The sequence below is a fragment of the Thunnus maccoyii genome, chromosome 3 (assembly GCF_910596095.1).
Source record: "Thunnus maccoyii chromosome 3, fThuMac1.1, whole genome shotgun sequence".
NCBI lineage: Eukaryota > Metazoa > Chordata > Actinopteri > Scombriformes > Scombridae > Thunnus > Thunnus maccoyii.
Window position 1 is genome coordinate 22,179,434 of NC_056535.1, and position 23,148 is coordinate 22,202,581.

The window sequence follows — 23,148 nt, forward strand, 5'->3', positions numbered from 1 at the left end:
CAAGCTGACACCATGTTTGACTATCAGTGTCAACATAAAGTCAGCACATAATTACCTGTCATCTTGAGTGTCCAAAGCAGGATCTACTTTGCTTTTAAAATGTCAAAGAAGGGGTACGTTAGGGCAAATCTCCAAAAACCTCAAGTTAAATCTACAGTGTCTTGACATCACTGCACACTGTTCGTGTTTGGTTGAGGTTGACTTTAACTATATGCTAAAAATAAGCACTCTGCCAATAAATAATTCAATGGACTAGGGGCCAGAAGCATAAAAATGCATACATTTTTCATAAACAGGACTGTTTTCCATGAATATATTTTGTCCCACTGCAAGTTAAGCTTCAAGTGATATAGACTCTTCCAGTTGACTTTAAAGCTAGCGTGAGTGAGATTGATCACTTCTATTGGAACTTTTTGCTGTGAAAGAATTTTGCAATCATCACCTCGTGTTGCTGTTGTATAAACCCATAAGAGTAAAGTATACAGTTGCTGTTTTGATTGATTTTCTATATTTGGGTGAGAGATACTCTGAGAAAACAAACAATATGGTTTTGAATTCACACTGGTTTAGGGAAGGATGTCTGTATCTTCAAAATAATTTGAACATCATATGGGTCTTTTGCTTTTGTGATGAGATGCTAAAAATACCTCAAACATTGTATGCATGTGTAAAGTAGCAAGATTAGTGTTTTTCTTTTAAACACAGTTACTACAATAAATGTCATGCCTGTTTTGTATAATGCATTTATACTGATATGTATATGTGTGTGTTGGAGGTCGGGGTGAAGTTGTGTGTGCACTGCATGCACAGCTCAGATCATGCACATTTAACAGAAGACACAGGGCTGTGTCTTCAATTATTGTTGTGCTATTTATTAATTTACATCCAACCAGCTGATTTGAATGTAGAAAAGCTTTCATTTTTCCACTCTGCCCTGATATGAAGAAAGCTGAGGATGCAATTACAAGTTGCCAAAAAAAAAAAAAAGATAGAAATTAGGTTTGAAGCTGAACCCTCTGGGCAACCCTGGAGCTAATTCTCTTCTTCACTTCACTTACAGCCCCTCCTGCTGGGAGAGCAGAGAATAGAAATAATTGATTTTCTGGGCATTGGCTTAATTGGTTTAAGTGGGCACTACACCGTTATGTGAAAGTCAAAGGAAGGTCCAACAAAAGATGCTTTTCAGTTGCGATATGGGATGCGCATTATGGTTTGGAACCTGAGCCATATAAAGGACTAACAGTCAGGATGTCTTGTCCTCTGCTGCCTCAATTTTTTACATCTTCGAACAAGGGTCTCTTTAAATGTTCAGTTATATTTTCTGTAACTTAATTTCCAAATGTAAAGGTCTAAATGTTGTTTTAAAACTTACTTTATAAAACCAAACTGAAGAAATGTCAAAAACACCACTTCTTATGGCTAAACATCAATTTGACATTGCGTATCTAGACAGGCTAAAATATCTCAGAAGTTGGCCTTTTAAGTAAAATGTGCACTGTTTTGTCAGAAAACTGCAGAACTGATCTGCATATTTGTATGTATTATATAGTTGTTTTTGAAAAGGCCACTGGATGTGCTGTAACTTATTTTGCAGACTTTAAAGGGGATAAAATTATGCAAGTCAAGCAAATGGGATTCAGCCAAAGATCAGGATCCTTGACCTTGCAGTTGAATTTTTCATATGTTTTAATAAAAAAACAAGACACCATATCCCCTCATAATAAGGCCAGCCCTATAATGAATCAATAGCAAACTTCAAAAACAACAACATATTTTTAAATTTCAATGCATGATTAAGTGATCGGTGTACAGTTCAAACTACAAAAGGTAAAATGTTCCTCACAAGTGTTTAGGTGGCAAATTAAATTAATGACATGGATTGTACTGTATAACATGGCCAGCATGTACACTTTGCAATTAAATTATCTCAGTATACTACACTAAAAATAAGACATGAGGACATTTTCTGCATCTTACCTTGGGAAGATGAACTTAAACCACCCTTCCTCCTCCTACATCTTTGCTTCCTCGCCTCTGACTCCCTCAATTATGATATGAGAAGGCATTGTGGTTTTATTACAAACAGTGACTCTATGTTAACCTCATTTAACCTTTGTAGATATTCTATGAAAAAAACACAGTCCTTTCTACTATTTTGTATCTTTACTGGGGTCTTGCAGGGATTTTTCTGACAGGTCCGCTTGTCTGGCTCTCTGCTCTTTTGTCACACTGGGATCTGAAAATCCTGGAGGATAAAGAAGATTGGAAAAGGCATTGGAAAATTGTGTTAAGCCGAAAGGGAAACAATATCTGTATCTGTTAATCTCTGCATGAGATCATTCTAAAATAAATGGAGATAGCAAATCAAATCAGGGAGACTAAGCACATTTATGGAGCAGTATAAGTGGCTCTGTCCCTGCCAAATCAGCCACAAATCCTGGAAAAACACCTTTTATTACACGTTAACAGAGGCTGTCAAACTCTGAAAGTCTGAATTGTTGCAAAAGATGAAAAGTGTAACAATTTCTAAAGATTATTATGTGGTAAGAATAAGTATGAATTTGGTCTGCAACTATTATTATTTTCATTATTAATTAATCTGTTGATTATTTTTCTTTAATTAATCGAAAGAAAAAGTGCTCATCACAAGTTTTGAAAGTCCAAGGTGATGTATTCTGATGTATTGTCAAACCACTGGTCCAAAACTCAAAATATTTAATTATTAAATAAAGAAGAGACAAATGAATAAATACTATATTAAGCTTGATTAAAAGATTTAAATGATCTTTTATGAAAATTGTTGTCAATACATTTTCTGTCATTCAACTAATTGTTTAATTGGTTTGCATTCATTCCTTCTATATAGGATTTCTTAAATACTGACATTACGATACTAAATACAGTATGGGTTTTATGGGACTTCAATTTCATTCCATTTTTCATGCATATGACCTTTACCTTTAGAAATTAATATATATATTTAAATGTCATACCATTGGAGCCACACTCCTTCCATTTGAGCTTGTTGTCTTCAGTGTGTCGTGTCCATATAGAGCGAAAGCTCACCAGCTCAGCTGTGATGTGGGCCAAACTCCACTGCAGACCTCTGGAGCTCTCTTTCCAAAGATTACTATAGAGAAAGTATATTATAGAGAGTGCTATCATACAAGGACTTTTACATCTATCTATCTATCTATCTATCTATCTATCTATCTATCTATCTATCTATCTATCTATCTATCTATCTATCTATCTATCTATCCTTTTCTAAGGAAAGAATGATAGATTTCCCTCTTTGATGAGAATACTGATACCACTCCCATTCAAAGCTACAGAAAGGAGATGGTTAGCTTAGCACAACATAAACATGGGAAACAGGAGGAAACAGTTTCTCATCTAACTCACAAAGACTCTGCAAGAAGGCAATTGAGCTTATTTCCCACAACGTCAAACTATTTCTTTTAGCATTCTGGTGCCAATCTTCAGTTTACAGTATTTACATTTATTTATATTCATACTTTATCAACAAATATTTTTCTAGCAGGTATCAACATTGTGCATTCTTCGTCTGTGTTTTACCTGTGTCTGTTGCAGGGGTCTGGTGGACCTGGGTTCTCCTCCACCAAAGGAATAACAATCTTTTCGGCCATGTCCGTCAGCAGAGAGAATGTAGGATACACAATGAAGTCTATGAAACCTGCGAGAACAAATGTCAACTTTTTAGCATGTGAAAATAAGACAATTCTGAGGTGTAAAAATGTGATTGCCTGAAATGTTTTTTTATATCAGTAAAGAAATTCTAATGTAATTCAGTGATTTATACAATATATACAGTATGTTGCAGGACTGAACTGTTAATAAATTAGCATAGATCTTGCCACTGATCAGCCTGTTGTGATAGGGTAGACAAAAGAAAAAAGAAAGCTGTTTTCAGAAGTGATTTTAATACTTTTTTATGTTTTTATAGTGGAACAACTGTATATTTGGTGTTTCACAGCCGTTCCATGACTTCATCCATCAGAATTGTGGACAGAAACCAAATTGTTATTATAAAATATCGCTGGCAAGAGAATTGAGTGAAGGAAACATGTTTTGGAAAGTGTTTTGTGAGACATACCAATCTGGGACTCAGCTACCAGGGTGCTTTTTCGATCACACAGAGGAGAGAAGGGCAGGCCGAGCTCCGCCTCTCTATCACCCTCACAAAGATAGGAAGAGAGAGAGAAGATATCTTAAAGGGCATCCCACACATGGACTGAAAATAACTTTTTAAAGGTTATTTAACTACAGCACTGGCCACCTGAGACCATATACCAATGAGACCAGTGAATACCATATAAGAGCTGTTTTTAAATAACACAGCAAACATTAAAGAGCTTTTTCAGAGGGAAGTTTCTTACATCTTTTTTTATTCAAAGAGAGTAGTGCTGCCCAGCACCTCCTTTATTGTATTTCTTCTCCAAGTGAAAGCAGAGGTGAGAGAAAAACAGCACAAAGCTGCTTACTGTATGGCTGCATTTACTGGAAATCCATTCAAAGTACAGACAATGCCGGCCAATTCTCTCATTGCCATCTGGCAAGGTTCAGTAGGCTTTTTCTTTAAAATAAATGGCATTTTAAAGGGATTTCATGCACATTTCCAGGTCTGTATTTTAAATCTGGGGCTCTACAGGAAACTTTTTGCATGATTTACAGTTCACAGAACTCCTTATTTATCTTATACTGGCCCTTTATGCAGCCCCTCAGTTCAGCCTCTATCTGAAACAGGCCGTTTTAGCTTCAGTCTCTTTCAGGACCCCTCCCGACGAGCCCACTCAGTTCTTATTGGCTAGCCCCTGGAAGCTGCCCCTCGGCAGACTTCTGGTTGCTCTGGAGGCTTTCTGCTGCTAGAGGCTTCCTTTTCTTGTTCTTTATTCGGAAACTTGGAAACTTCTCAAATATATCCATACATGTTCGAGCCTGAATCCACTCTAAGATATGTGAGTGGACAACATGAATAACCCATGGAACAACCGGAGCAACAACCTTAGCAACCAAGGCTAACAACAGATGGCCATTAGTGGGCATGCGCGATCATGCAATCTGTCATTACAGTAAGAGGAAGAAGTAGAGGCAACATTGTAAACGGAGCATTCGGAGCAGCCTGAAGCTTTAAGCAGGCTTTGACTTTAAGGGACCATTTTTACATACATACACCTCCAAGTTTTGGAACTTTGACCATGTTTAACATAGACATCCGACATCACAACAATATAGAAATAACAGAAAATCACAAAAAGCATGATACGTCCCATTTAAGTTGGTTGTAATGATTAACAGTCTTCTTAAAACAGTAATTCAGATATCAACATAAACACTTCCTACACCTGATTGGTGTTTCTGAAACATTTGTTCTAAACAACCAACTAAAATCAACTTCTTTCATTTCAATTTCAGGGGAGACACGGGCCATGGAGTTGCAGAATTATGCTTCATTTATTTGCATTTACAAGTTGCCAAAGAATCTCACCTCAAGACCGATTTAGTTGCTGTTCTGTAGCTTCCAGTCATATGTCTTATTTATTTATTGGGACCATGTACAGTGTTAACATAAACATAAATGTTACCATTTGATGTACTGTACCAGAGTTAGCTTATAGCTAATTTTCATCCGCAGTCCCTTCAGCAGGTCACAATTAAAACATATAACCGCACAATAACAAATAGTACAAAGCAAAAAACAGACAGGACACATAATACAAAATACAAAGCTACACACAGTAGCACATCACATACACCCACAAAGGCAACTAGAAATGACTAATGTATGCTTGTCAAATTAAAAGCAAGATTATTTGCATTCATGAGAAGACATGAGATGAGATAAAAATGTAGATTCAGCGATTACAGAGAAGATGGAGTTTGCCTTTTTTTTGGAATTTTAGATATTAAAATTTCCTGAGAGCTTTAAGGACTTCACCCTACATGTTAGTTTAAAAGTATGTAAATCACAAAAAGTAACATCTACTAGCCAACTGTCTGCTGATGAAGATCATGTGATATGACTGAAAGCTCCCAAACAGCTACATTTGACCTTGAGGGGAGATTGTTTTGTCAACTGCTGTTTCCAAGACAAAGAATGAATTTTTGAAACTTTTTCAGTTCAACAAAATAATCTAATCTCAAAGGTTTACAGCTTTTCAGAGCTTCAACTAACATCTTGAAGTCCTCTCTTCATCTTTTATTGCCCATTATTTTTAAAATACTGTTCCCAAAAGTCAGGAGTGAGTTTCCACGCTCAAAATTTTTCACAAGGTTTGACAGTTTTGAGAGGCAACATCATCCTTTCAGCAACATCAAATGGTTTGGTAACACATCTGACCCTGTGGATGTTTTCCAGACTTAAATCTTGTTTAAAATCTGAGCTTGTAAAATTTAGTCTGGCTTTCACTACCAACGAATATGTACAATAAACTTTTCAAAGAGGCTTTCTTCTCTCTGACTGTCTGTATTTCATACCTGAGGTGCTATATATGTGGTTTCCTTTAGCTCATTTGTGAGAAAGCTCTTTGAAGGTTTCCCACTCTCCCTTTCAGACTCTGATGAGTCATTTACAGAACTGTTGAGCTGCTATTAGGCGTCCAACCTTTTCACTCATCAATCATGCAAAGATAATAACACATCAAACCGATCAGATAAGAATAGAAGTAGGTAGGACATGACAGAACAGCAAAAAACAGAAATGATATGAGCAGATTTGAAGATAGAGAATAATTCAGTACAATACTTCAGTGAAAATGAGAACTGACATCTATACTAATAAGGAGACTCAACAATACTATCAACAAACACTGAAACAAAAACAACATATTAACTCAAATTTAAGTAATTTTAAGCAAAAATTGAAAAATCTCTGGTCCCTATCTTAAAAATGGGAATATTTTCTGGTTTTCTAAGTTTTCTATGACAGTAATCTGAATCTTAAAATACAAAACCGAAATCTCATATCAAAATTACATTAAATTACATCTAACAAACCAACAACACAAACAAATAAACCACACATAAAAGTAAGATTGATATCAAGATCGTTCCTATCATTATCAAATATTTTAAGAGCAAAACACATCCTATATTTAGCTCCTACATTTCTTATGTGCTGTAAATACATCTTAATATTTTTAAAAACATGTTTTACCACTTTCAGCAGTCAAAAAACCTACTAATGAATTCCATGTCACTATTACTCCGTAATTTACAATTCTCTGTATTACACTAGTTCTACATGACAGCAATAAAAAAAAATGAGGTTTCTATAAAGTATCTCTAGATTTTAGTTATGATTATATTTCATGGAAAGCACAATAGAGAATACTTCACCCTGACGTTTACACTTAAAGGAATAGTGTGACATTTTGGGAAACACTTATTCACTATCTTGCTGAGAGTTTACTACTCTTATAACTTTACAATATAATATGAAGCTGGAGCCAGTAGTAGGTTATCTTAGCTTAGCATAAAGACTGGAAACAGAGGGAAACAGCTTGCCTGGCTCTCTCCAAAATTAAAAAAAAATCTGCCTAATAGACTCTCTGGAACTTACTAACACTTAAAATCTCAGTTTAATCAGTTTAATCAAACACTGAAGTGTAAAAACAACATTTTGCCATTTTAAGGGGGATTATATGCTGGACTATTTCCTGGCCAGGAGCAGTTACTTTCTATAGTCTCTATTGGTTGCCTGGCAACTGCTCCAAGCCAAGAAATAGTTCGGTACATAACGCTGTAAAACCACAACTTGTCATTTTTACATTTTATTTTTTGTACAGATGAAATGACTGATATATATTGCGTTAAGTAATGATCTTTAGAGGTGCTAGTTGGTGAATTTTGTCACCTTTGGACAGAGCCAGGCTAGCTGTTTTCCCTGTTTCAAGTCTTTATGCTAAGCTAAGCTAACTGGCTGCTGGTTCAAGCAACCAGTCGCTTCTTGCAACGTCTATAAATTACTTTCCATCATGTTTAACTATAGTACTGAACAATAACCAAAGTGTGATAACACTAATGCTTGCACTAAGATGACAAGAAGAAAAGAGAAGAGCAGAGAAGAGAGGAAACAGTCACATTGATGGTTCAGATTTATTAGCATTCCTACCTGCCTGAAAAACTCCTCCATCAGGGCTTTAGTCCACCGAGAGTGCAGTACCCAGGGTTTGGACGGATGGCTTATGTCAGCAGTGTGGAGTAACAGAGACAGTGCTTTGGGCTTGTCAATCCTGTTGGAGAAAGCATAAAGCATTTCTTATTTTTGTTGTTGTGTTGTGCTTGCAGACATGCCAAAAAAAAAAAAAACTTGACACCACCCGCGTGACACTAATTTGTCTGTCTGCCCCTCTGTGCAGGATCAGATAAATCTGCTCTGAACATTCATTACACAGAATGACCTCTAGATTATGCACCACAGCATCTATAACAGCGCAGTCCATTAGAGTTACCGTTCTTGTTGTTGTAGACAGGACTTCATTGCTTTAACTTGGAGTAGGTGGGAGGACATGTCTGTGGACAGCACCATCTCTATAACAAGTGATCTCAGCTCCCTGTGAAGAAACACACACAAAGTCACACAGTTTACTAGTTGATCTTGGCTTATGGGAAGGAGCTGTATAGAGTAAAAATGGCAGGCAGGAAGACTCAATGGGGTTGTAACCTCTTTAGATTTCCTGATGGATTTTCTTGTTCCCATGGTAACACTGACTGCTAGAAAAGCCCACTAGACTTTGCTGCTGGTGTTTATCTTTGCAGATATCTGCAAAGCTCTTCCATTCAGTCACATACTATATGTATGATAGATGAAGCAGCAGCCTCCATGAATATATAAACTACAGTACAGTATAGTATAAATATTATCTCATCGGACACTACATTGCAGTTAAGACATGGATTGTTTACACTAATATGAGCACATATGGAACGGAAGTGAGCTGATGCCAATTTGTTTTATTCAGTGAAATTCACAGTTAATAACCATCAACCATGGCCGACTTTTACCTTTAACTGTTTATGTGAATTTTGTATCACATTGTTAAAATAAATGATTAGCTGATTGAGCACATCTTTGACTGCTAGTTTCTGTAAAAACACATAAAAAATAACAGTAACACAAGCCTTTATTGATTCCTAAAGGAGAAATTTTATCTAAGGAGGTCAAAGATAAGAGGTCAGCTATATGAGCAGCCTTGTAGCTGGTAAGTGCCACTCAGACAATTCATGTTGTTCATGTTATACTCATGAGGTCTCTGTCTCTGTATGTTGATATGTCACCCTAATGTCCTTATATTATTATCTATGTACTAGGGTATGGTATATTTTGTACATCTCTGTTTGGTGTCATGTGGAGATTATGTACCTATGTTGTCTGTACCTTGTATTTTCTATATGCATCTGTATTTGACACTTGAGCCAAAGACAAAATTCTCCATGGGAACAATAAAGTATATCTTATCATACCTACCTGTATCGTATCGTATCATATCGTATCGTATCGTATCGTATCATATCGTATCGTATCGCATTGTATCGTATCGCATCGTATCGTATGGCATCGTATCACAGCGAATCATATTGTATTTTAAAGGATAAGGCTGGAGTTATTCTATATTTTTATTATTGCCAACAAATTCAGTTTAATTCACTTTAATGACCACACAGCTAAGCCGGTGGAATTTGGTCCTGATACAGTATGTAACAGCACAGTTCAAGCCCATTGGTTCCTACTAAAGACATACATTTTTAAAATGGGTAACTTATATATCCTTTCATTTGAAAAAAAATCCTAAAACCCCTGGGCACTGTAGTTTTGACAAATATTACTCACATGGGAATAAATTATGTATTTGCTCATATTTTCAGCCGTGGATCAATACACATTTGGAGCTCTAGTGAATATTTAAAGTACAGCAGCAGAAAGGTGTACTTTATATGGGATTGACTCAAAACAAACTACAGTGCCCATTCATCACAATAAAAGAACATGTCATGTAGTTCAACAATGTGGATGTTTTTTTCAACTAAGTCTGATGTGTTTTTCATAGCTTTTACACAACAATGGCTTTGGGCAACACTTGGGTCAGTTCATTGTTGGTTTTGGTCATGGTTCATGGAATTTTGTTGCCCATAAGAAATTCATACTTGACAAACATTTATTCTTGCAGGGTCTTTGTCTCCTTCCATTAATATGGCACCCAGCATTTCCATAATGAAACTGGCAAAAAAAAGAAATCTACAGCAGCCATTTTATGTGAACCAGAAACCACTCCTCAACCAAAATTATAGTCTTGGTTTTGTCAAACATCTTTAAATTGTGCTCACTGCAAAAAAAAAAGTGTTGTTTTTGTTTGCTGTACACACATTGAAAGGTTGCACAACCTTTCTCATCTCTTTCTATTCCAGTAAGTGATTTCCCGAAATGCCCTTTGACTCAGAGAGCACAGTTGAGAACTTGTCACATTCAACTCTGTAGTTATGTAGGTGGAGAGAGAGCAGTAGGGGTTTTCCACTAAATTAGCCTATCAAGCCCTTTGACAAAAAGTAGAGCAACATTACATGGCAGTGCAAAAACACAAGGAATATTTACTGCACGATTTAAATGTTTTATATTTTGTGATGGCTATTGTATCCTCTCTGAATGTAGAACCAGTACAAAATTTTACTTTTTTCTAAAACAAACACTGAACAGCTACATAATTATACTCAGTAGAAATATTGTCATCTTACATCCATTCCTCTCGTGTCAAATTAATGAAGATGTTCATTTGGTCGTCCTGCAGCAGGCGGAACGCTGCACTCAGGTGATGACTTTCCTGCACCGACCGGTCATTGTAGATCAATGCAAACTCTGACCTGGCAGAAAGACAGACAGTGAGACAGCAACAGAGGGGCGGAGGAGAGAAAGAGGCAGATAGATGGGTAGGTTGTAAAATGCGAATGTGCATAAAAGTGCAGTTGTACAATACTGAAGTGGTAAGGGTGGAGGAGGTGAGGATGAGATAAACGGAGAGTCCTGAGGGAGTCATTTAAGCACTTTGACTATAGATCCGTATTAATAAATTTAAAAGTACCGAAGAGGGAGTGGGATGTGATAGAAACGAGCACCATGTGGGTATTAATGATTCAGTATAGCGAGTTAATGAACTAATTTCTCAATCAGGCATCCTGTGTCCACTCATTTGCATAATCTGCTTTATTACACGGTTTAAATGGATACCAAAGTGCACTGTGAAAAGTTTTCCAATCAGTGACTATTTTGGGGTGCCCTAGCAGCCTAGACACATATTACATAACCACGATATCCACCACCTTTGATGCATGTCATACCCTTCTTTCCCTCCATGTTTGCTGTCTCTCTCTGTACGTTCAACTGAAAATCTCTTAAAAATGTGAAAATGGCTTCAAAGTTATCAAAGATGACATTCAGTTGTATGTATGTTTAAGTGGTATTCTGCCTTCTTCCACCATCTTCGGGTGCTCTTCATGGAGAAAGTGGCTGTGGTCAGCTTGAAGAGCTTCATGTTAGATACAGTGGATTTCAATAGTGACAAGATTTCATGTTGAAAAAAATCTTAATCTTAATCTTAATAATTTTCTGGAAGGTTTCCTGGAGGAAAAATAACATCTACTACAAATATGTGATTTGGCTGTAATTGTTGGAAAAATAAAGACAAAATCTCCAAGACAATCATCTTATGTAGAATTTACTGTGCTGAGTTTATAAACAGCCATTGATTTCCAGAAGATTTGAAAGAACTGTTCAATTTAACCCCAAGTTTCTCATTTATTACTGGGAACCTTATTCTCCAAACTAAATATGTTCAATTTTATGTCTGCACATTTTTCACACTTTTACATGTTCAGCTGACCTGCTATGCAGGACTAAAAGACTTGAGGTTACACCAGTGATAAATATGAACTAATTCATTGGAAATGTACATGATCCTCTCCAGTAACCTTCATATGAATACAGTTATATATCATTTTACTCTTCTCCTCCTCCCAGGCAGCCATCAGCCAGTTTGGTTGAGGACCTGAGATTTGTTTGCCCACATCACACACTGCATTAATTACTGACTTTCCTGACAAATTGTATTTTTATTATAGTTAGTTCACAATAAATGTTTGAGACATTAGTTGTGTGACTCCCTTTTTTGTTACTTCCCTGAGACAGTTTATGACACAATGTATTTAGCATCATATTTTGGTGAAACTATGAAGAAACTATGAATATTTAACACACTGAGCATACAGATGTTCAGCTGAGAAGCAGCTGATGATGCAGGAAAACACCTTCCCATTCACTTGAATGAGAAAGTGTGTCCAGACGTTTGCATGATACTGTAATAAAACAAGTGCCACAATTGAATCAATTGTAACTGACATGAATTGAAGCTGAACACAACAGATGTTCTTCATGAAGAAACAAAGACTGAATATGACTTCAACTGCCAAACATATTGTTCAAACTTGTAAGTGTCCATTTTACAGAGTTAGATAACCATGATATGTTCACTTATTGTGGACCTTTGTGCTTTATTCCCAAAATAAAGCATGATGATGATGGGTGCCAAGAGACTGCGTTCTTCAGCCCTCTTATGTGGAAAAACGACATCTAAAAATACTATGTTCCCTCCATGAAGATGTGTTTGCTTTAGAAGTGCTCTTTCAGTTCTTCTAAAATTGCACAAAGACCTTTCAGAAACACTGCCTTACTATTTCTACATTGCCCTGATATCTCTTACTATTTTACCATGTCACAACAGGATGTGGAACATTTAGCTGCAGCTTTATAAGACAGGGTTAATAAAATATGTTTCAGAAGTAGAGCTTACTTTGTATGGATGAGAAAGTTGTTTGTGGTTCCTGTGTGTTCGTAGTCATGGATGGCTGCGGCAAATAGCGCCGCCATCACCTCAAGCTCTGTCAGCCAATGCTTCATAGACACAAGACACAACACAAAAACACGTTGACCATGTTGGTTATTATGTTCTTTGCTGTGCAGTCATATCACTTGTTAATAGACTTTTTTACTGATACACATAGCAGCAATGCCTCACAGTGATGACTCAGAAATGTTAATTCAGGGAACAAACAAGTAATCCTTCCTCTATATGTAAAATCAGACTGAATCTCTTGGTTTTAAAGGATAAGGCTGGTGATATTTTATATTTTACAACAAATTCAACCATCCCTCTGTGACACTGACCTCCACTGTTGCCCAAAAACTATTAAAAAACACATCAAATAAATAAACCGATGCAGTGTGGGCATGTTCTTTTATTACGATGAACATGGCCACTGTAGTTTAGTTTGAGCCAATTCCACATACATTGTCCTGCTGCCATAAATAGTCACTAGACAACATTTTCTCCTATTATTAATTTACATATTTGCCTGGTCATGCAATGTTCATACTGAACATATCTGCAAACCATTCACTGGCAATGTATTACATTTGTTTTCACTGCACTCATAGCAACTAAAGCAAGAATGATGTTTTTTATGGTTAGATTTTGGTTTATGGTCAAAGCACTTGTTAGGGAAGGATTAAATATTGCGAAAGTCAGTTGTGACTTGAAGTATGAGACACAACGTACTAATCTTAAATAACATTTCATGAATCCCAGAATCAACACAGTGCTTTTATTACCTAAAGACCCCACTCTGCACGCTGTAAGCCCACATGACATGTATTGCACTCCTCCCAACATATGTGCAGAACAAAAACGTAACATTTTGCACGCAGGAAAAAAAGTTTCCAGTGAACATAATCCTAGCAATGTTTGTTGACAACAGGAGAAATATAGAAAAACACCATCCTTATCCTCGAAAAATGATGATAAAGCAGTCGACTAACCACAAGTCCAGAGCGCAGTAGCAGGCAGTGCATTGTCTGAGTCACGTCAGCAGCGTGAACATGGTTGTGGTATGGGTTTTTGTGTTTGCAGTATCCTCTCTCAACTGCAGACAGGAACTCTGTCAGGCATGAGATGGGGATCTACAAAATGCAATACGTAATTATTAAAAGTGAGGCTGAGTTAGAAAACTCAAGGTTCAAAAGTTTGTGTCATCAATAAAAGCTAAAACAGCTCAAATGATGTAATGAAGTTGTGGTTAGCACTGACAGGGCCTTCGGCATGATGCATGCAATTTGGCAACACAGTGCACCACAAACTGATAATGAAACCCATATGCCTGATCCTATCTGCAAATTACAACAAAAGTTTACCAAAAAAGTAAAGGTCAGAAATGATCATATTACCGTAAGATTTTTCATTCAAACATATTGTACGGGAAGGGTGCTGTATGTACTGAACAATCAAATTCAAAACTAAAATACCTTGAAGCGACTGTTGAGCTCATATCTAGTGATCAGTTCAAAAAACAGAGTTCGTAGTGCATGATCAGAGCTGGCTGCGTTCAGAGCAAACACGTCAAAGCTCCAGCGGTCAACATCCTGAGGAGACAGAGATAAAAGTGACTGCATTATTGATGCATACTTGTGATGTGTATACAATCCTTTTTTGTGATGTCCGATTTATTGCACAAACACTCGAGGCACAGTGAGATTCATTATTAGTGCAGGCTTACCCTGAGGCAATTTACGACCTCTGCAGGTTGGTCTGGCATGGCTGCTGTGTAGGCCCTCTTGAACATCCTGGAATAATGCAATGTTTATGTTGAGTTCAGTTAAAGTTCAGATGTTGACATTGTGCAGCGAACTCGTCTCAGGAGCTGTTTATATAAATCCTCCAAAGTCCCTGTCCCCTTTGGAAGGATGTTTTAAAGAGAAAAGGAGGCTCATGTTTCACAGTCCAGTGCAGCTGTCTGTGTTTTCTATGGTTGGAATAGTAACAACACTGTATTATCCTGTATTAGAGTTATAGTACAGATGTGGAGATCAGTCATTTACAATGGGAGTTTTATAGTATTAGATGATCGTTCCCTTTTTTTTAATTGTATTTAAGTATCATAAATAAAACATATAGCCATTTTGTTCAGCTACATTGTTACTACTAAGTAACTGTTCAAAAGTCACCACCACTTATTCAGAAATAAAAATAAAAAATAAACATAAAAATATGTGTTATACCTCTCTACAAATATCCCAGCCTGCACTGCATGCACAATGCTGCGGAACTTGGGCTTCTCGTCTGAGCGTCGCACTGGGCGTCGAACCCTCTGGGTGAAGGTGGATGCCAGCCAATCAGTGACTTCCGAAGGCACCCCGTCTGACTGCAGCTGCTGGAGGTCGTCCTCAGACTCCAAGCACTGCCTGAGAGAGACAACACACACAGTGATTGTTTGACAGACACAGAGTCGTACACAATCACTGTACCTTACAGAACGGTGGATTAGTGGTGGTACTGTTGGACTTCAATGACAGACATCAAATAAAACACACAGAAATGTTAAGGTAAGGCATCTCTGTTACTTCTCTTGAGAGTGAGGAAAAGATTGAAGATTAAAGCTGTAGGAAGATTGTACAGATGACAGCTTCTCCAATAAGATCAGGGACACAAGAGACAGAAATGCACTAGCTGTTTGCTAAAAGTAATGACAAATAACTCCAGTATATCACAATAGTTAAACAGAACAACTCTGAAGGTTTACAAGGGTTGTTTCTTTGACATTCTAAAAAGTGAACTCTGTTGTATTTGGTCTGTATGAGTTTGTTTTACATAATAATTTGTGACTTTTGCAAATTAACTGTATATAATGCCAATAACTTGTAATTTTGGCACCTGATTATCAGTATTACACGGCTATGGAAGTGTAGGGCCCCAACCAAGAAAAAGCAATCATCGAGACTTTGGGTATTTTCTTACTTTACTATGTAAGTTCAAAGGAATTAACTGTTTAAAATGATAATGTATACATACATACTCTTGTATCAAAATGGAAAGATGACAGCTTATTAGCTTTTGTTTTCCAAGCCATATCATCATACTATATTCTACCTTGATCCATCGAGGTAAACGGCCTCCAGTAACGAAGCTGTAAAATCCAGATTCTTTTTGATTTCCTCATAGTCGACATCTTTCTCCTCCAGCTGTTTCAGCACACTCCTCAGCCTGCGAGGGGACATAATCATTTATCTGGCTGTGATCAAAACAAAATAAAATGGTACAGGAGATGTCTTTTTTGAGTGTGGTGGAAAGCAGTTTCACCTCTCAAAGCAGCAATCGCTGAGAGAGGCAGTCATGGTGTGAAAATGGTTGGAGGTTACAGCAGTTTTGGCCTTAAGTCTTCAGTGGGTACAGTAATAAAAGTTATAGCTACAGAGGAAAGGTCATTTTGAACAAAATGCGGGTTTTATGCTTTGCAAGCTTTCTGGAGACAACTCTATAAATGGACAGCACTTTACACTAACTTAACAAGTGTTGGCTGCTGGAGAAACAAGGCTGAAGAAGTGCTTTAACAAGAAGTTGAGAAATCCTTATGGACGGAAGGAGTTAATTTGGAAGAGATATGAATGCAAAATTGTCCACAGAAAGCCAGTGGCAAAAGGACATCATTACTGCCAAATTTTCCATGAGAGTAAAACTTCCCATGGTTAGGATCTTATGTAAGCCAGATTTTGTTAAAGTGGGCTCCATGAAAAATGATGTTTTTGAGTTTTTGCCACATTCTGATCTTGTCTGAGAACAAGTTGCTCAATCTGGGTTTCGAAACACTTAATTAAATTACTATAGAAAACTAGTTGACATGCATTAATCTTCTGCAGTATAATAAAAAACACAATGCTTAAGGCACATGTCGTCGACAGTATAATCCACCTGCAGTGTGTTAATGTAATCTCATCTCAGTAATAAATCCAAAAGCTTTCATAGCTTAATACAGCTCTGATGGGAAATCTCACCTTCAGTTTACAGAAGTGGAAGTGGAATTAGACTTACTTCCTCTCTCGTCATTTCAAAGACAGATTTATCTGATATCATAACACATTTGTGCCACCAATAAGTTCTTTCAAAAAATTCTGATGGGTTTTCCCGTATGGTGCCGTGACCGGAGTGATTGTGTTCAAACTGTGCCATGGAGCCAACTCCTAGGGATGAGACGCTCACAGCTTTTCAAGTGTTTATCACGCTGGCAAGGGCTTTCAAAAGCTGTTGAGTCGTAAAAATAGCATGCATCTGAATGCCACCGCTCACTTTCTATCTCCAGTAATCTTTTGTGATAACACAGCCTTTTTTGTTTCAACTGTTCACAGTAGAAGAGCCTTCGACAGGACGTTTACAGGAAATTACTCGTCAAGCGCACTTGTGAAATTTTGTTTATAGAGACAAATGACAAATCTTCCTTTGGCACAGACTCTGTTGAATCTACACACTGCGTAGTGTCATCCTTACTAGGCGTGTATCAGCACAGCAGTGTAGAAGACTAGTAGCAGCTTCGTCAGCACGAATTTTTAAATATATGTCAGTGTTACGTAGATGTTATTGAGAAAAAACAAAGAAACATGAATTTAAAGCCACATCAGATCATATCTCATGTCACAAAAAAAAGTGCTGTGAATTGTACCTTCTTATTATTGACTATCATGACGTGAGCAACATGTGAATTTCTGGCAACAAGAACACCCAACAGGGTTTAGAGCTCTGAAACCTGCAGACACTAATACATCAATGTGTTAACCAAAACAAAACCACATGTACTATCACCTCTGCAGCACATTTCCCTCCCACAGTATGAGTAGGTCAAGTGTTCACGCAAGAACAAGTGTTTGCTCACATGCTGCTAAGAATAGTCGGGGAAAAACCTCATGAATGCATGAAAAAATACATGGATAGCATTTTGAAGGTAATGATAAATATCTCATTCTTTGCTTTGCAGTCAGAAAATGTGTCAAACAATCAATTCCTGCAATGCACACTCATCTATGTGCATTGCAGGATGTATGTTTGAGTCATACATTTTTCCATTACTGCTAAACAAGGAAACAACTCCTACAGCTGAATATAATCTTTACAGCCACACTGCATCAAACAGTGATTAATAACACTAATTTCAAAGATGTAGCATGTTTAACTAAGTTTTTAAAGCTTATTTATGCAGTCACACATGGGCTAAACATGTAAGTAACTAACTATGATAGTATAAGTTGTTCTGATCTTAACAGACTGTCTTACCTAGAGATGGGGATCTGCAGCCGTTTCTTACGGATTCGCACCAGTTCAGCCATTCCACACTCAAGCTGTGCCCTAATGGACCCCAGAGTTCAATAAAAAAATTATCACAGGATGAAAAAGTAAAATTATTGTAGAGCAGTAGTAAGCAGAAAAGTTCTCCAAAGCACCAATGCAAACTTGTGTGTCCTGAGACAGACTTCTGTTTCAACAGCTCTCCCTCCCACTTCTGGAGGGGACCTTCTCCACTTCACTCTGATTGGTTAGGCAGTCCCAGACTGTCTCAGTGTGTCTGTGTGTGTATGTGTGTGTGTGTGTGTGTGTGTGTGTATGTGTGTGTGTGTGTGTGTGTGTGTGTGTGTGTGTGTGTGGGTGGGTGTGTGAGCACCTGGTGTGAGTGTCTTTGTCAGTGAGTGTTTGTGTATATGTGTACACCCGTTCTGTGAAGTGTGAGTGAGTTGACCTCACTGATGAAGTGTTGACTGCAAGGCTTTCAAGCAGTGTGTGTTCAAATCCCAAATGAGAATTTTCCACCACAGCCGCAAATCAGGGAACTACAGAGAGAGTCTTTCACTGAAACCCACCAGAGTCACCCAAACCAAAATACATAAACAAAGCTTGTCCTCGAAAGCCACCCACAACAGCCTGATAGGTTAACTGCTGTTCTGTTCTTGGTACATACTGCCATGAGCAGAAAATGTGAGGGGCAATAAGGGGGAGAAAATGAGCGCTCACTTTTAAAATATTTTTTTAATTTGTCTGCTTAAACATGTTTTTGCCTTTTTTTGCTGCTCTGTTAAAGTTGAAAATGATTGTCCACAAAGGTTGCAGATATTAAAAGTAGTATACATTCACCCTTTGTGCAACACGTCATAACATATTAAAACTGCAACGACACAACAGCACAGATGTGCAAATAATAACTGAGATCACATCAATAATTTATGTAAATAGCACAGCCAATATTTTTATTGAAAATGCCACATCAATAAATGTCAGTTGAGTGTTTTGCGAGCAGCGAAGAGTATGTTTTGCCAACATACAGGCAGTTTTCTGTTCATTGAGGCACCAAAAAAGGAGAATACCCCAACCTAGGAGATCAGAGAAGACACGGAAAGTTGTCCCTAAACACTTTTCTAGGTCCTAAATCCATTACAAGTCCATTATAAGTCTTTTTATAGAGTATTGTGAGAGCTGTGCAGCAACGTGGCTTGGGAAAGCCCCTGCCTGCTGTCCATCTCCCTCCTTGCTTGTCCTGCTTTGGCTTCTGGGTCAGACTAACTCTCATGCTCCCATGCTCTTTGACATGGCACGACATACTGCAAAAATGAGAAGTAACAGTACGACATATGATTCTCCATCTCCTCCGTCACTTTAAGTTTTTTTTTTCACCAAAAGCAACTTGGGAGAGAAAAATGAGCAAGTAATTAAATCAATCGACACATAAATGCTAGAGAACAATGCTCCTAATAGACTTAGTCATACTATGATATTAAAAATGTAAATTCAAGGCTACAGATGAGTAATTCATCTAGTGTCACTTACAATCAGTAGAGAACTCTAAACTAATTTTTCCTTTGTGTGCTTGCCAACTTCATGCGTTTACTTTTTTCCACCATTTGTCCCTCGTACTCTGTCTTCCTTCTAATGATGACGAACATACAGCCTCTGATCTCTCTCTGTCCACTGAGTGACCTGAGCCAATTATTACTCACAGACTCTACACTTCTGAGGGAGAAATCCAACTGTGCGGCACCATAAATCACATCTAAATGCTACGTGTCTCGGCTTGGGAACTAGACTTCCAAGAAAATGAGGGTGCTGAGGGGCATGGAGAGTGGTCATTTTTGTTTTTACAGCATTGGAATTAAATATATATTTCACCCAATGTTTTTGACTGAACACAATGGACAAAGTGTCAAAGGTTTAAGATCTCTGACTCAAGCTTCTCTGGTCTCGTGGATAAACCTCAATCCCAGTCAACCACACAGATTTGATTGAAGGACTTTGTCATCCCTCACTTCCCTCCTGTAATATAAAACTTTGGCAGACTATCACGGACATCCTCTTTTGAAAGACACATTGATTTTAAAGTTATTGCCACTCTAGTGATGTTACTCTAGGGATGGCAGTGTTGGTCTGTTGGTCAGTCCATCACTTTGGTCCAGACTGAAATATGTCAGCAACTGTTGGATGGATTGCCATGAAATCAGGTGCAAACATTCGTGATCCCCAGAGAACTGTATCCTAATGACTTTGGTGACAAGTGCTGTAGTGCCAGGTTTTTATCTTATCTTTTAGTGAAATGTCTTGAGAAACACAATGACTGAGCGCTTATGAGAAGATCAACATGTGAAGTTGTTTTTGGGCCTTAAACTGCCCAAATCACAGAAGTAATGGAAGGAAAATGGTCATTATCCCAACAAGAAAACCTCCTGTTAGCTCAGAGTGCAGAATTAGCTGTTAGCTTCAGAGATCTGGTCAGAACTCTGGATTTTATAAAGGCGGTGGATGATTTTACACTCAAACTGCTGGAAGAACTTACAGGTCAGACAGATCACTCTGTTACTGTGTTTAAGACTGTTTATAATAGAGTGTGAATGTTTACTTTTGTGAGGGGAGCTTCTGTGGTTTTAACCTGTGCTGCCGCTTGATGTTTTGGGACACATTCAGTTAATTTCTTACTACCTGTAGAGCTAACTTTGTGTAATCTGTGGTAGCGCTATCGGTGCTACTAGTTGACTAGCTGACTAGCTACACATATTCTTTGGAATATGTGTTGTGTGTAAGCTAGCAAGAGCTGATAGATATCTGTAGGTGGTATGTAAAAAAAGAAAATACAAGGATGAGTGTCGCATACAAATTAACCTTTAAACAGTAATTTCAATTGTTTCCAGCAAGTTGCTTTATTTCTAAATACGAAAAATGTCCATATATAAGCTATCAGAACACTGTGGCTACATATTTTCTGCCAGTTCAACATTTTTCAGCATTATTTGTTCAAAACCTTTTTTGGTTTACGAGTACCTAATCACATTCCCATCAGCTTTGATCAACGTCATTCTGCAAACTCTCTCTTCATCTGTTCAGTGCATTTAGGTCAAAGTGCTGCTGTGCCCAAGTACAGCCTTACAGTTAGTCAGTTTACTGTAGACTCTTATTCTTGTTTAAATCTAATTTTTTAAATACTGTGAACCCCTCAAATGACATTCCACACACCTCCTCACCTAAAAAAATAAAATCAAAAGTACCTGCACAACCAGATACCATCAAAGGAAGGTGAGAAAATGAATACATTTTGTGTGTGTGTGTGTGTGTGTGTGTGTGTGTGTGTGTGTGTGTGCGTGTGCGTGTGCGTGTGCGTGTTTTGGGTGAGCTGACCCTTTAAAATTAATTAAACTGACTGTTAAAAGACAACATGTAATTTACTGCATATTGATAAGAAGCATACATAGTGTGTCCTGTATAATATGTTGCATAAGAAATACACTGACATCTCACTGCATGACACACTAACCATTAATCGAATAAACAAAACTAACCCTTCATCATCTTTATGGCTCCAGAAGAAAAATGTTACTGAAAACTGTCCAACTGGCTGAATAACAGAAATTATTATTGTGTCATGATGTAAGTAATTTAATACGAGACGTAAGAAAAATAAAACATTAGAGGCAGTCTTACCGGTTCAGTGTGGTCCTCCATGTCACAAGACTCAGATGTCTATCAGCGGCTCTGTGTATTTTGCAGGCGGGTGTCATGACCTCTGGCCCCTAACACTGCTGCGGAACACTTGTGTGTTACTCTGAATCCAGTATGTGTGATTTCTTGTGTTTGAATGTGTGTATATATTCCTGTAGTTTATGTTAACCTATGCCGCTCTGTGTTTATGCTCACAGATATTTCTAGTGCTTTCCTCTGTATATGTATAGTGTATTTGTGGTGTGTGTACAGGATGTGTGTGTGTGTAATCCTCAGTGATCCACAAGTCAGCAGGAGAGGCTCTGCGTCACCAACACAATCAGCAGAGAGCCTTTATATCAGGACCAGAGTTTCCACCATTAACTGGCTTCAGTGTCTCGGGACGGTATCCACTGTGGAGCTGTAAGGAAAGAATTCATCTGCATGCAAGGCCTCCACATGCAAAAAAAGAGACACATGATAACACTACTTCTACAACTAATGTTGATAATGCTAATAATACAATTTTATATTTAGTTTCATATCAAGCCCTAGTAATGAAATATGAAGGAGCAAATCTCCCAACTGATATCTGCTCTCTCGGCACACAAAAGATGAAAATATAATTGGAAGAAAAAAATATAATTTTTTTTTACAACCTGGATCTTTTATTTGTAGTTTTGGCCATATTTCTATTCATTTTTCCTCAATGACACATCATACAGTTTTAAATATCTCTCCATTGAGACGTAAACCCTTTATGCACACACACACACACAACACAAACACAATGACTCATACTGAATTAATGCATGTTTGTGATTTGCATTAAGCATGTGCTTTGGTAATCGTGCTGTTTTTTAGGAGCTGTCATTTGTTTATTCATGAATGTTTCCTGTAGTGGGAGTTGAACCTCTTGTGTTCTTGTGTCCCTCGGCCATTGATGCTGAATCCCTAAATGCAACTTGCACACACACACAACTGCATAAATGGATGTGAGCATCCATATCTCCGGTGTGGCAACCAAATGAATATAAAAGGTAGAATAAGGTAAAAAGGAGAGAAAAGAGGAAGAGGAAAAAGGAAAAAGAATGAAAGAAGGATCAGTGCTGGTTGCAAAATAAAATCACCAAAAGAGCGACTAAAATTAGCGACAAGCAATTTCACTTCGGTAAAACTGGAGTGCATCATTTAAATTGTACATGGAAAATGAGGACAAGACTCTCATCCAGGGAGGACGGCTGAGAGGGCAGAAGAGGGTGGAGAGTAGACTGGAAATAGACGAGGAACACATGTTGAATTGAGACCA

General features: G+C 37.7%; 1 protein-coding gene across 1 annotated transcript; it reads right to left on the reverse strand.

Annotated features, from left to right (window-relative positions):
• Positions 1 to 14: 14 nt before the first annotated feature.
• LOC121894422 (calcium/calmodulin-dependent 3',5'-cyclic nucleotide phosphodiesterase 1B-like) lies at positions 15 to 18,337 on the reverse strand. The gene is made up of 14 exons (XM_042407008.1): positions 18,162 to 18,337; positions 15,990 to 16,103; positions 15,122 to 15,304; positions 14,620 to 14,686; positions 14,369 to 14,485; positions 13,886 to 14,026; positions 12,861 to 12,961; positions 10,753 to 10,878; positions 8,475 to 8,576; positions 8,135 to 8,255; positions 4,118 to 4,199; positions 3,580 to 3,697; positions 2,994 to 3,130; positions 15 to 2,245 (listed from the first exon to the last, which is right to left on the reverse strand). The coding sequence occupies exons 1-14, from the start codon at positions 18,212 to 18,214 to the stop codon at positions 2,151 to 2,153; spliced, it is 1,557 nt and encodes a 518-aa protein (XP_042262942.1). The 5' UTR covers positions 18,215 to 18,337; the 3' UTR covers positions 15 to 2,150.
• Positions 18,338 to 23,148: the final 4,811 nt, after the last annotated feature.

What these genes read in the sequence shown, in the direction of transcription:
- LOC121894422 (XM_042407008.1), bottom strand. Translation starts at nt 18,214, where the DNA reads ATGGCTGAACTGGTGCGAATCCGTAAGAAACGGCTGCAGATCCCCATC. An exon ending in AACTTTCTCATCCATACAAA is followed by an intron (nt 10,879 to 12,860) that starts GTAAGCTCTACT and finishes TCTTTCTGCCAG; the next exon opens with GTCAGAGTTTGCATTGATCT. An exon ending in GACCCCTGCAACAGACACAG is followed by an intron (nt 3,131 to 3,579) that starts GTAAAACACAGA and finishes CTTTCTCTATAG; the next exon opens with TAATCTTTGGAAAGAGAGCT.